The sequence below is a fragment of the Halichoerus grypus genome, chromosome 6 (assembly GCF_964656455.1).
Source record: "Halichoerus grypus chromosome 6, mHalGry1.hap1.1, whole genome shotgun sequence".
NCBI classification, from domain to species: domain Eukaryota; kingdom Metazoa; phylum Chordata; class Mammalia; order Carnivora; family Phocidae; genus Halichoerus; species Halichoerus grypus.
Window position 1 is genome coordinate 95,388,813 of NC_135717.1, and position 14,757 is coordinate 95,403,569.

Consider the following 14,757-nt stretch of genomic DNA (forward strand, 5'->3'; position numbering starts at 1 on the left):
GCAATATCCGAAAACAAAACAGAGGTCTCTTGTTCTGAGTGAATCTAATAGACCTCATGTCTTAATTTGTAGAAGCAATAAGTACACTAATTAGTTTTACATGATCCAAGACCCAAACTGGAGGGACTCAGAGGCTGGTAGACATTAATAACGGTCCAACAGTGTAACACTGCCGGCCGCCTCCATTAGCCGTTCTCGAGTGTTGTGCTCAGTTTGCTCTGCTCCCTTCCCACAGACCCCCTTTCACTTCATCAAACCGATCTTGTTTATACACAGGAGACGGAATTAAAAGAAAAAAAATTATCAGGGTACCTGGGTGGCTGAGTTGGTTAAGCAAGTGATGCTTGTTTCATAGCTCAGGTCATGATCTCAGGGTCGGGGAATCTGGCCCCATGTCGGGCTCTGCACTGGGCATTGAACCTGCTTAGGATTCTCTCCCTCTGCCCCTCCCTGCTCGCACTCTTTCTTTCTCTCTCTCTGTCTCTCAAAAAATATATACATTATCACTTCTACCAGAAATGCTTGAAAATCACATCCATGATTGTGGTGGTATTTTTGCACACAAAAGGACATTAGTTATACACAGGGGTGTAGGTTAGCTTATTTAATTCTCTCAGTAGCCATGGAATAGATGGTGTACATTTATGTTTCAGGTAAAGAAATCAAGTTTCAGTTAATTAAATAAAAATAAAAAGTTAAATATGTACAAGAGTTGGTATTTAAATCTCTTGGCTCTCAAGGCAAGTGTTCTAGCAGCGATTCCCAAAACTTTGTAGAAATACAATAAAAATAAATACAGTAGAGGAGAAATTAGCAATGTTGTAAGGAAAATTTAAAACGAATTTCCAGGGGCGTCTGCGTGGTTCAGTCGGTTAAACGTCTGCCTTCGGCTCAGGTCATGATCCCAGGGTCCTGGGATCGAGCTCCACATCGGGCTCCCTGGTCAGCGGGGAGCCTGCTTCTCCCTCTGCCTGCCTCTCCCCCTGCTTGAGCTCGCTCTCTCTTTCTCTCTCAAACAAAAATGAATTCCCAGCATTAGTTGCTGAAATCAGTTAAGATTTCCTGAGGCTGGGCATCACCTATTATATCGATCTGCCTGACCACTGAGGTTTAACTGCATGGGAGGCCTTAACTATCTAGCACAAAAAACTAAGGATTAGGAAAAGGAATGAATTTTTCAATGATAATTTGTCATCTCTACTTCTGATGACGAACTTACTCTGAAAAAAGAGACTGCTATTAATTAGTAGTATTCTTACCTGGTATACCCTGAAATGTTGTATCTATATGTAATCGTTTATTGAAACATACAGATTTGGTATCATCCTTTAATTTTAAAGGCAGTAATATCAAATAGCAAAATCAAGTTTGGTTAGTGTGGATTGGTGACTGCTTATCTATGCCAGAGACAATCCAACTAGTCCTCTAGCTCGCTAGATCTAGCCAATGTCAAGGACTGTCAACAGTGAACCCCTTTAAGAAATTTTGTAAGGTATTGTTAAAGTAGAACAATGAAAACTTTTATGTCATAACATTTTTTTCTTGCAGATGAGGCTGTGGACGCAGGCTAGACAGATGGGATGGTATGCAGCAAAGTGCATGGCTGCAGCTAGTTTAGGAGAATCTACTGACATGAACTTCAGCTTTGAACTTTTTGCTCATGTAACAAAATTTTTAAACTATAGGTAAGATTCTAGATAAGCAGATTAGTGACTTTTTCTGCTTGTTAGTCTTGTAACTAATTATCTGGTTTTCTCATTGAATAAGAATTTACATGGTTTTCATCATTTTAGAAAAAATCACCAGTTTCCTAGTTCTTGCAAATCAAACCTGGTATTATTACTGGTCTTAATTACTAATCATTACCTACCTTCTTGCTATACTATTTTATAGTTAAGGGGGGGGGAGTCTCTTTCAGATTTGTTCCCTGTTGATGCATTTCTGCATTTATTTGAGATTCATTCTTGCTTTGTGAGGGGAACTAATAGCTATCATACTCAAGAATGAACCAGGTGCTTTGCCTTGCATATTATTTACTCCTCGTTACATTACTCTGAGCCAAGTCTTTTCTTCATAATTTACTGATGAGGAGGAACACACATACCTAAAGTTTAAGGAGATTAATTTGCTCGTGAAAGATCTAACTCAGTTCCTTATTAAATCTTTAAGTCATGACTCTAGGCTAATATAGTCCAGATCCTACATATTTAATTCACTAGATACTTTTAATGATCATAGAGATTGTGGGGTAGTGTCATCTGTACAATAAATGCAATGTCATTCAAATGTTTTCTTTGTGACCCACCTCTCCACTGACACTTCTAGCTGTAAAATTTTGTGAATAGATTTTTGTGCTGGCCATTCTAGGTTAACACAGTGTAACTGCATATCATGTTTCCTTTTTGGTACTTACTAGAATACTTTTATCATCTCTGTGTACAGGTCGTAATGCTGGAAGATAAAACGCACAGGGCTTAGGTTCAGATCATGAATTAATGCTGAGATGTACGAAAAGGACAAGAATACGTCAAAGTTGTCATGCAGAATGGGCGAATGATGGGAGCTGTCTTAATTGGTGAAACTGATTTAGAAGAAGCATTTGAAAACTTAATTTTAAATCAGACGGATCTTTCATCATATGGAGATGTGCTAGATCCAAATACTGATTTAGAAGATTATGTAGTTCTTAAAATGCCTTTTTTAATCAAAATGAAGTTCGAAACAACACATGAAAGTCACAATAAGGTAAATGCACTGATTTAATGAAATTAAGAATACAGAAGTGATAATGATTCCAGTGAGAAAGTACTAAAGTATAAATAAAATTGCAAAGATCAACTAATATACAGTTACTTTTTTCCAACAGAAAAATGACCACTTATATAAGTGTAAGGATTTAAGTTAATCCTGATTTAGCCTTGGAGCAGATTTAGCTAGGCTGTTATCAAGTATTGGCCAACAGCTTGGTCTGGTATGCCAGACTCATTCTATGATTATGAAATATGAGAGGGTTATGGTTTCAAGAGGCTTATTGTTTTGTTTTACTTAGAGATATAGCAATAGCTTCCTTGCTAATATCATTAGTATTGATACCTTATTCCTTTTACATTTGGATTCTACAGCTGTTACGAGCTGAAATCACTCCCTTTCTGTGATAAGCCTATGTAAAATACTCCATATAACATTACTATCAAAAGGTATGTGAAGGGATAAAGGATTTAAGATATGTGAACTCATTCTTAAATATTTTACATTAAAATTATTTTTCTTTCATACTGTAAATTTATATAAGTCATGATCTCAAATTTTCAAGTCTTCAATACTTCAGAGGTAAGTTCCATATGTATAAAATATTAATAAAATTGTCTTTAACTTTTAACTACAAAATAATGGTGTATACATGTATAAACTGTTTTCTTGGATAATTTAGAAACACTCATGCATCATCAATTTTTCTTTTCTTAGTCCCTGTATTCTTAGATTGCTGGAGCATGTCTGCAGACTTCTTGAAGTTACCTGAATTTTTTTCTTCCCTTTTTTTATCAGCTCCTTCAGAATGACAAGTTTGAGATGATTCAATCTGCAAATAAAAACAAAGCAAACACTCTGGTCACAACTCAGCTGTTCCATTTTCTTTTCAGATTAATAATCCCACTGGTCCTTCATAGGAGCCCTACGCTGAAGGGATATGCTGTCAGAGACACAGTGGTACACAGCATATTTTTGCAGGCTTGAGAGTACTGAGTGTGTGAGGGTCATTGGTTCTCGACCTCTGCTGCTCAGGCCGACTTCTCAACCAGTGTTGATCCACAGCCAACATTGTGAGGGCAGGATGCATCACAAATTAAACAACACTAAAACGGACTCTTCACATTCTAAAAGGTTGGAAACTCTAGTCTATGTTAAAAGGGAGACTAGTTTAAACTATTAGTTACCATCTCTACAGAAAGTAAAGGTTTGTTTTCTCTCTTCCATGCTCAGATTCTAAGAAGAAAACTGCTTATCTCTTATGTTCCACTGGGCCCAGGACAGTACTAGTTAGAGCATCCCATAAGCTCTCATGTGCTTTTTTCAGTATATAGAAAGGAATAGCTAGTTACCCTGAAACAGCTCTGCATGGGCTTCTTTACTTGCATAGCAATGACATGTGTCTCACTGTTCAGAAGATTGGCTTTAGGTCCTATTTTCAAATATGAGATGGTAGCAAACGCTGTGAAACTGTGATCTTCTCTGTGGAAAGTAAAGGCTGACACTCAGAAAGGCTTGCAGAAATTATAAACAAACAAATTTATTAAAAAAAATCCATAAATTTTAATAATTTCAATACACTGATAGGGACTGAAACTTGCACAAAACAAATACTTTCTATAAATTGCACTTTTTTTGACAAACAGTGATCAGTTAAAGTTGGAGTTTACTAGGTAAATTTTATATGGCATTTAAGAGTTTTATATGAAACAACTGGAAAACTACTTGTTCTGTTGCAGTTATGAGAAACAATCATAAAGACAACACCAAAGGACAAGAAATGGATTTGTATATACTTAAGATACTGCTGTAGAAGAAGATGTACAATAATTTTCTCCAGGTCTTCACGAGCAAGTTTGGGCGGAGCAACACCTGCCACTCTCAATTTTGCTGCACCCTTTCCCATCCAAGAATCAATCAGTTTCAGTGGCGTGAGCTTTTCATTCAGGTCCTCTGCCTGCTTCAGGATCTTGATTAGATCTCTGCAGTGTGCTGTGACATTCTTTCTTTCACATGCTGTAATGAGACAGGCAACTGGGATTTAGAAATTACAGCAAGCACAGGCTAGTTGAAGTGGTTTAAAATGAGTCATCCACATCAGCCACCCTAAACTGTTTTGTTCTGCATTAGAACTAGGCTATTCCCTAAGTCTATCACTAAACTAAGTTAGAGTCTCTGTAAGACATTATTGAATTTACAGTAATGTAAAGACAATAAGCTGGTTACCAGAAGGCCTTGGGGTATGCTCTAGGAACTACGGTGTATGCCATACATGACAGAGTTATAAGAGAATCCGTCTGTTTTTCATATTTACCTGATTTGTGCTCATTAAGCAACATTTTGAAAACTATGGCTTCCTCCGCACTCTGATTTAGAGACAAGAATGTCCTGCTCAGATACTCCTAATTACTGATTTTAGCACCCGACTTATATATGTATCAGACTTTTGTTAATGTGGTCAGTATAATGCAGTATAATAAACTCATATACAAGTTTCTCTAGCTGCAAAGTTAAAATTATAGTGACCTTCACCCACCAAGACATCAAAACTGAGAGAACTGGTTAGTCCAACTCTTCAGACACAACACACAGGATAAAAAAAGTGAAAATACAGCACCAAAACACTGCTAAATTAGTGTCTGAGTGGTTAGCCATTATCTAGATCAGAAATGATTGACCATAATCTCTCTTTTGCATTAAATTTCTCTTCCCAATCGGTGACTAGCCTTTTCTTATAATAGCATTACTATTCAGAAGAATTTAAACTTTCCTTCACTTCTTAAAAATTTAACATGCCTATAATATAGCAATGTAAGATACATACATCCACACAGCACTTTTCCCTTTATTTACCTTAGCTTTAAAACTTCTGAATTGTTGCAGGGCACCTGGGTGGATCAGTTGTTAAGCATCTGCCTTCAGCTCAGGTCATGGTCCCAGGGTCCTGGGATCGAGCCCCACATTGGGCTCCCTGCTCAGTGGGAAGCCTGCTTCTCCCTCTCCCACTCCCCCTGCTTTGTTCCCTCTCTCGCTGTCTCTGTCAAATGAATGAATAAAATCTTTAAAAAAAAAACAAAAACAAAAAACGGGGCACCTGGGTGGGGCTCAGTCGTTAAGCATCTGCCTTTGGCTCAGGTCATGGTCCCAGAGTCCTGGGGTCGAGCCCCATATCGGGCTCCCTGCTCAGCAGGAAGCCTGCTTCTCCCTCTCCCACTCCCCCTGCTTGTGTTCCCTCTTTCGCTGTGTCTGTCTCTGTCAAATAAATAAAAATATTAAAAAAAAAACCAAACTTTTGAATTGTTGCTTTTGAACCTAGAAAATGCTATTCACAGCTTGCTTAATCCATTTTGGGGTCTAATATTGCCCCCATGTAGTCCTAGCTATATATATTAGCCTATAAAAATTTAAAAACAATGAACTAGGGAGTGTTCCAGTCTAAGATGGTGACACAGGAAGATCCTGAACTCCCCTCCATGGGCACACCAAATCTACACCTATTTATAGGCAATTCCTCCTGAAGAACAACTGAGAGCTCACTGAACAGCTTCTGTACAACAACACAGACCACCTAGAGAACAGCGAGAGAGACTGAGAGGTGGTAACAAAGGGTGACCCCACCCCCGATGCTGCAAACTGCAGTGCAGAGGATAGTAACGAGGTACCAGGAACAGATTCATCTATGTTGGGCCACAGAAAATAAAAGCCATGGCTTCAAAGAACCACCAGAATATAAAGGAAATAGCCCTTGAACCATGCTAACTATCTGTGGGTTGGAGGGTCCAGTGAATGCCACAGTTTATGTCCCCCACCACCTTGACAGCATAGATGGGAGCATGGCCCAGGCGCCCTATCAGCCTACCACCTCAGTGAGCTCTGGGCCCCCAAAGCACACCAGCCCCAGCTGTCCCACCAAGGCAGCCCCATGGTGGTGCACACGAGGACAGCCCTGGTCAGTGCTCACTACAGCTCCACAAAGCACCTCAGAACACTCCAGGCCTGCACGACTTTGGCTTCAGACAGCTTTCTAGGCCATCCCCCAGCTTCCCTGCCAGGACAACCTGGCTTGCACTCACTTCAGCTGTCCTTCCAGGGCACCATCTGTGCAAAGAGCCCTGTGAATGCCCCAGCCCTTTCAACTACAGCTGACTGCCAGGTTGTCCCCTGCACGAAGCACCCAGGGATCTCCTCAGCCAGCAACCCGCTGCAGCTCCAGCTGCCCCAACCAGGGCACCTTCTGTGCATGCCAGAATACCCCAATTTACACCCACTTCGGTTTCAGCCATCCTGCCAGGGTGCCCTATGCATGGAGAACCCCAGGACCACCCCTGGCTTGCACCCACTTTAGCTTCATCTGTCCTGCCACGGTACCCTCGGCAAAGAGACTCAGAAATGCCCCAGCCCACACCCACTTAAACTCCAGCCATCCCACCAAGGTGACCCCACTACAGGGTCCCCTGCAACCTCTAGCCCATGCCAGCCACAGCTCCAGCCAGTCAACAAAAATCACCGGACATGTACTATCTACATACACAGGGGACAACCACACACCAAGACCATTCCTTCAACTTTGGGATAAGCAGCAGTTCTGCCTCATTCATGGAAACAAACACAAAGTCAAGCAAAATGGGGAAACAAGGGAATATGCTCCAAATCAAAAAACAAGACAAAACCTCAATATAAGAACTTAATGAAATGGTGATAATATGCATGACGAAGAGTTGAAAGTAATGATCTTAAAAATGCTTGCTGGACTGAAGGATGAAAAAACTCTAAGAACTTCAACAAAAAACTGGAAACTACAAAGAACCAGAGTTGAAAAATATAACAACTGAAATGAAAAATACATTAGAGGGAATCAACAGTTGATTAATGGATGCAGAAGAACAGATCAATGATCTGGAAGGTGGGGTAATGGACAGCACCCAGCAAAAATAAATAATTTTTAAAAATGAGGATAAGTTAAGGGATCTGTTAGACAATATCAAGTGAACATTCATATTATAGAGGTCCCAGAAACAGAAAAGAGAAAGGGGCAGAAAATTTGAAGAAATAGCTGAAAACTTCCCCAAGGAAGGAAACAAACACCCAGATTCAGGAAGCACACAGAGCCCCTTAACAAGATGAACTCAAGAAGGTCCACAACACAAAATTAAAATGTCAAAGATTAAAGAGAAAAGTGTAAAAGCAAGAGAGAAACAAAAAGTTACATAAAAGAAAAACCACATAAGGCTATCAGCTGATTTTTTGGCAGAAACTTTGCAGGCCAGAAGAGTGTGGCACGATACATTCACAGTGCTGAAAGGAAAAAAACCTACAATCAAGAATACCCAGGAAGATTATCATTCAGAATTGAAGAAGAGAGAGAGTTCACAAACAAAAGGTAAAGGAGTTCATCACCACTAAACTGGCCTTATAAGAAATCCTAAAGGGACTTCTTTAAGTGGAAAAGAAAAGGCCATAATTAGATGTAGGGAAATTATCAATAAAAAGATGTAATACATGGCAACATATACATAAACCATGGAGGGGGTGTGAAAAAGAAGTTCTTTTAGAATGTGTTCAAACTTAAATGACCATCATCTAATATACACTGCTTTATACTTAGAATGTTATATATGAACCTCATGGTAACCACAAACCCAACACCTGTAATAGATAAAGGGAAAAAATACAGTATACAGAATATAGTCAATGGTACTGCAATAGTGTTATGTGGTGACAGATGGTAGCTACACTTCTGATGGGCACAGCATAACTTACAGAGTTGCTGAATCACTATGTTGTACATCTGAAACCAATGTAACATTGCGTTAACTCAAATAAAAGAAATAAGAAATTAAAAAAATAGGGGCTCTTGGTTGGCTTATCAGTGGAGGATGCAACTCTTGATCTCAGGATTGTGAGTTTGAGCCCCACACTGGGCATAGAGATTACTTTTTAAAAAATTTTAAAAATAAAACAATAAAAAGGCAAACTTAAAAAAATGTGGGAAAAAAAGTAATAGAAAGCCAAACATAACACCACAGAAAGTCATCAATCACAAAGAAAGCAAGAAAAGAAAACTACAAAACAACCAGAAAACAACAAAATGGCAATAAGTAAACAGCTATCAATAATTACTTTAAATGTAAATGGTCTAAATGTTCCACTCAAAAAACACGGTGCTGGAATGATATACAAAACAAGACTCGGGGTGCCTGGGTGGCTCAGTTAAGCGTCTGCCTTTGGCTCAAGTCATGATCCCAGGGTCCTGGGATGGAGTCCCGCATCGGGCTCCTTGCTCAGTGGGGAGCCTGCTTCTCCCTCTCCCTCTGCTCCTGCTCTCTCTCGCTCTCTTGCTCTCTCTGTCAAATAAATATATAAAACTTTAAAAAAAAAAAAGACTCATCTATATGCTGCCTATAAGAGACTTACTTCAGCCCTAAAGACACATACAGATTAAAAGTGAAGGGATGGAAAAACATGCAAAATGGAAGCAAAAAGAAAAGCCAAGTCCAAGACCAGATGGGTTCACAGATGAATTCTACCAAACATACATCTCCTGAAACTATACCAAAAAACAGAAGAAGGAAAGCTTCCAAATACATTCCATGAGGCCATAATTACCCTGATACCAAACCAGACAAAGACAACACACAAAAAGCTACAGGCCAATATCACCTATGCACACAGATGCAAAATTCCTCAACAAAATATTAGCAAACCACATTCAACAACACATTAAAAGGATCATTCACCAGAATGAAGTGATATTTATTCCCGGGATACATGGATGGTTCAATATTTGCAAATCAATCAATGTGATACTCATTTATAAGAGATAGAATAAAAACCATGTATCATCTGAATAGAGGCAAAAAAAGCATCTGACAAAATTCAACATCTGTTCATGATAAAACCTCCATAAAGCAGGTGTAGAGGGAACATACTTCAACATAATAAAGGCCATACATGAAGAATCTAGAGCTCACATTACACTCAATGGTGAAAAACTGAGAGCTTTTTCTCCAAGGTCAGGAGCAAGACAAGGGTGTCCACTTTTATTCAACACAGTACTAGAAGTCCTAGCCACAGCAAGAAAAAGAAATAAACCCATATTGGTAAGGAAGAAGTTAAAACTATTTGTAGGTGACATGATACTATACATGGAAAACCTTAAAGACTCAACTGAACTATTAGAATAAACGAATTCAGTAAAGTTGCAGGATACAAAATACACAGAGATCAGTTACATTTCTATATGCTAATAACGAAGTAGCAGAAAGATAAATTATAAAAGACAATTCCATTTACAATTGCACCAAACATAATAAAATACTCAAGAATAAACTTAAACCAAGGAAGCAAGAGAACCTATACTCTGAAAACTATAAAACACTGATGAAAGAAATTGAAGACTACACAAGCAAATGGAAAGATATTCGATGCTCATGGATTGGAAGAATACTGGTAAAATGCCTACTACACAAAGCAATCTACAGATTCACTGTCATCTCTATCAAAATACCAACACCATTTTTCATAGAAGTAGAACAAATAATCTTAAAATTTGTATGGGACCACAAAAGACCTCAAAGAAATCTTGAGAAAGAACAAAGCTAGTTCAAATCCCAGATTTCAAGATATACTACGAACCTGTAATAATCAAACGATATGGTACCGGCACAAAAATAGACACAGATCAATGAAAAAGAATAGCCCAGAAATCAACCCACATTTGTATATCTGGTCGATCTATGACAAAGGATGAAAGAATATAGAGAAAAAGACACTCTCTTCAATAAATGGTGTTGGGAAACCTGGACCACTTTCTTCCCATATACAAAAACAAATTCAAAATGGATTAAAGACCTAAATGTAAGACCTGTAACCATAAAATGCCAGAAGAGAACATAGGCGGTAATTTCTCTGACATTGGCCATAGCAACGTTTTTCTGAATATGTCTCCTCATGCAAGGGAAACAAAAGCAAAAATAAATTACTGGGACCACAGCAAACCAAAAAGCTTTTGCACAGTGAAGAAAACCATGAACAAAACTAAAAGACAATCTACTGAATGAGAGAAGATATTTGCAAATGACATATCCGATAAAAGTTTAGTATCCAAGATATATAAAGAACTTACACAACTCAAAACCAAAAAACAACAATAATAATCCAATTAAAAATGGGCAGAGGACCTGAATAGACATTTTCCCAAATAAGACCTACAAACAGCCAACAGACACATGAAAAGATGCTCACCATCACTAATCATTAGGGAAATACAAATCAAAACCACAGTGAGATATCACCTCACACCTATAAGAATGGCTAGAATCAAAAACACAAGAAACAACAAGTGTTGGTGAGGATGTGGAGAAAATGGAACCCTTGTACACCACTGGCAGCAATACAAACTGATGCAGCCACTGTGGAAGACAGTACGGAGGTTCCTCAAAAAATTAAAAACAGAACTACCACATGATCCCGTAATTCCCCTACCTGATACTTACCCTCCCCAAAAACGAAAACACTAATTTGAAAAGATATATGTACCATTACATTTATAGCCAAGATATGGTAGCATCCCAAGTGTCCACTGATATGCCACTGTGGTATATATACACAATGCAGTATTACTCAGCCATAAAAAAGAATGAGATCTTGTTATTTGCAACAATACGAATGGACAAAGGGTATTATGCTAAGTGAAATAAGTCAGACAAAGACAATACCATAGGATTTCACTTATATGTAGAATCTAAGAAACAAAACAAAGGAATAAGCAGAAAGCAGAAACTGACCCACAAATACAGAGAACAAACCGATGTTTGCCAGAGGGGAGGGAGGTGGGGGGATGGGTAAAATGGATGAAGGGCAGTGGGAGTACGGGCTTACAGTTATGGAATGAGTAAGTCATGCGGTGAGAGGTACAGCACAGGGAATATATAGTCAAAGGTACTGTAACAGCACTGCACGGTGACGGACGGTAGCTGTACTTGTAGTGGGCAGCACAGTGCGCAGACTTACGGAATCACTACGTTGTACACCTGACGCTAACGTAACACTACTTCAATTAGAAAACCTGTGAACTCACCAATGTCTTCACAACAATTATCACACATTCTGTTGCATGCTTCTGAATTCCACACTTCATCAAAATGTTGAGCTATCAATACACGGCGACACCTGCAAACACATTTAGAGATACAAATTATTAAATGACCTAAGAAGTTTTAAGAATCCCTATTTCAAAACACAGAGTTATACATTATATTAGTTTCCTAATGCTGTCATAACATTACCACAAGCTTAGTGGCTTAAAACAACAAAAATTTATTATCTTAAATTTCTATAGAAGTCTGACATGGGTCTCTCTGGCTTAAAATCAAGGTGTCATCAGGGATGGATTTCTTCTGGAGGCTCTAAGGGAAGATCTGTTTCCTTGTCCCTTCCAGTTTCTAGAGAATGCGTGAATTCCTTGGCCATGCCTCCCTTTCCTCCATCTTCAAAGCCAGTGAAGTATCATTCTGACCTTCCCTGCTTCCTTCCACATTTAGGACCCTTGTGATTATACTGGACCCATCGAAACAACCCAGGGTTATACCCTAGTCTCTGGGAGACTGTTCTTCTGCCTACCACATATAATTTTTTCCATATGTATTTGATAAATACTTCTTCCAGAAGTTGTCTAAGATTCCCTTTGAGATTCAATAGTGTGCAAAAATTAAGAGACTTTCCCTGATAGCAAAGCAGTTTCTTGTATTGTAGCAGTTTCTTGTATTTGACTCTAAACCCCAAAATATGCTTCTTGGGAGTCTATTGGATATCTAAGGAAATTTTCATTTTCTTATTTCTTTAACGAGATTGTTGCACCACCTGTAGGAAAGAAATGACATTTTCTGTCACAGTCCAATAACTGCTTATAAGTTCAAAATTTGTGAGTCCTTTTTAGGATGGGCAATAAGAGTACAAAAATAGGACTAACACTGAAAAGCCATCAGGGAACTATATGGTCTAACTAAAACCACCCTAAATAGATTTAAATTTATTTCTTAAGGAGAAACTTAACCCTGTTCTCAACTATTTCATCAGCTCATCAGCTGGTGAGATGGTACCTGTTACCGAGCCAAGCTCAGCTCTCAAAATGCCTATCATGTATACCTTTTCAAAATTAGTAAAGCATGTAGCTATATTCCAGAGCCAGAGAGAAAAGGCTTGGACTCATTTGTATCAAAACTTTCAATAAAAGGGGGATGGATAAAATAAGGTGAAGGGGATTAAGAGGTACAATCTTCCAGTTATAAAATAAATATGACTGGGGGATGTAATACACAGCCGAGGGAATATAGTCCTTAATATTGTAACAACTCTGTAGGGTGACAGAGGGTCACTAGACTTACTGTGGTGACCATTTCGTAATGTATATGAATACTGATTCACTATGTTGTATACCTAAAACGTAGTGTCAGTTATTCTTTAATTAAAATCAGCATCTCAATATGCTTGTTTTACTTTAAAAACAAAACAATAAAAAATAGTTTTGGAGGATTATCAGGGAGAGAGAGAGAATATCTCTTCTTGAATTAAGGCAGATCCTGAGGGTTCATGTACTGACATTTGCTTTTACAGGTTTGTACTTGATATTCTACCAGTGTATTTACTTACTGAGCAAGTACTCAAAGTAATTTCATAGACTTTCATATAGTGCTTATGTTTAAATAACAAGTTATAAAAATGTATGTGGCTTACTTGCTTATGTTTTGACAGTATGACACCATCTCATAAAGCTTCTGTTGTCCCACATTTTCCATCACCACCATTGAACTTATTCTGAATATATCTCCAAAGCCATAATACAAAATACAGTCCGCTTTCATGTCATCTCGACCTATAGTGTGAGAAATCTTGAGATTGATTACTTGAAAATTTCAAAATATGCAAAAATAATATGTATAAAATCAGCTGACAATGCTTCACAGTGTACATGTATCGCATCTAGAAATTTCAGAGAAATGAAAGTTAATTTTTAACAGCTGCCCTCAAATTATAAAAAGAAAAAAAATGACTAAAGAGACTTATCAACAATCAGCTTTATAACTTAAAAAAATATGTGCATAATCTAGTTACTGAAGTTATAAACTTGAAATCACTAATTAAAAATTCAGAAGGCAAAGATGGACATCAAATGATCTTAGCAAACATAGGAAACAATTCATAACACTCCCATACAAGGAAGATAAGCACTTAGGTACACAGGTACAATTAAGTATAAAACTGCAAAAAAAAATAAAAACTAAAAATTAAAAAACTACAAAAATGACTTCATTGTTCTAAAATACTAGCTAATAAAGAAGGTTAAAAATACAGAATCATTAAACATCATCTATAGTGTGTTTTTTAGAAAAGCTTTGTTAAAATTTACTTCTGGATAAGAGTTGTACATACCTGCACGTCCACTCTCTTGGTAATAATTTTCAATAGATTTACTCATTGAATGATGGATAACAAACCTCACATCTGGTTTATCAATTCCCATACCAAATGCAACTGTGGCCACTACTACCTAAAATGTTTTAACATTTTATGTTAATTAAATCAAGTTAAAATATTTTTAATGTTAACTAGGCCTCTATTGAAGATATATACTTAACCTGAATTTCACTGGCTGACCATCTTCGATGAACATTGGTCTTATCTTCCGGTTCCATATTGGCATGGTACGCTCCTGCTTGAATTCCCAGTTTCTGTAAACTAACTGTAACTTGCTCAGAGTCTTTCTGAGAAAAGCAATATATAATTCCTGTAGTAAAATATGTTCAATTGTTAGATATATATAATTTTTAACACACATTCAAGATACTGATTAATATAACGCATGGTAGAAAAAGATTTAGAAAAAATTCAAAGGTCCTGACACCTAATGACTTTCTCATATAATTCAAGATTTGATCAGCAGCTTGCTCTAAAGCACAAATAAGCCCCGGGCCACCAGTCTTGGTTCCCATCACCTCTTTCTTCTCTCGA

The 14,757-nt window shown here is 37.8% G+C and overlaps 3 protein-coding genes across 6 annotated transcripts in view; 1 reads left to right on the forward strand and 2 right to left on the reverse strand.

The window, feature by feature from the left end:
* The window catches only part of LOC118552633 (pyridine nucleotide-disulfide oxidoreductase domain-containing protein 1), a 30,411-nt gene extending 25,825 nt beyond the window's left edge, over positions 1–4,586 (forward strand). The window contains exons 9-12 of the mRNA XM_078075740.1: positions 1,549–1,685; positions 2,443–2,745; positions 3,642–3,882; positions 4,488–4,586. Of these exons, the coding sequence (XP_077931866.1) occupies positions 1,549–1,685; positions 2,443–2,449 (144 nt within the window). The 3' untranslated portion in view covers positions 2,450–2,745; positions 3,642–3,882; positions 4,488–4,586. The remainder of the gene's footprint in view (positions 1–1,548; positions 1,686–2,442; positions 2,746–3,641; positions 3,883–4,487) is intronic.
* The window catches only part of LOC118546527 (cationic amino acid transporter 3-like), a 120,968-nt gene that overhangs the window by 65,279 nt on the left and 40,932 nt on the right, over positions 1–14,757 (reverse strand). The window lies entirely within an intron of this gene.
* RECQL (RecQ like helicase) overlaps positions 2,742–14,757 on the reverse strand; it is a 53,003-nt gene continuing 40,987 nt past the window's right edge. For all 4 annotated transcript variants that reach the window (XM_036119197.2, XM_078075726.1, XM_078075728.1 and 1 more), the window contains 7 exons: positions 14,385–14,533; positions 14,179–14,296; positions 13,483–13,621; positions 11,828–11,919; positions 4,545–4,764; positions 4,101–4,230; positions 2,742–3,580 (listed from right to left, as the gene is read on the reverse strand). In XM_036119197.2, the coding sequence (XP_035975090.1) occupies positions 3,437–3,580; positions 4,101–4,230; positions 4,545–4,764; positions 11,828–11,919; positions 13,483–13,621; positions 14,179–14,296; positions 14,385–14,533 (992 nt within the window). In that variant the 3' untranslated portion in view covers positions 2,742–3,436. The remainder of the gene's footprint in view (positions 3,581–4,100; positions 4,231–4,544; positions 4,765–11,827; positions 11,920–13,482; positions 13,622–14,178; positions 14,297–14,384; positions 14,534–14,757) is intronic.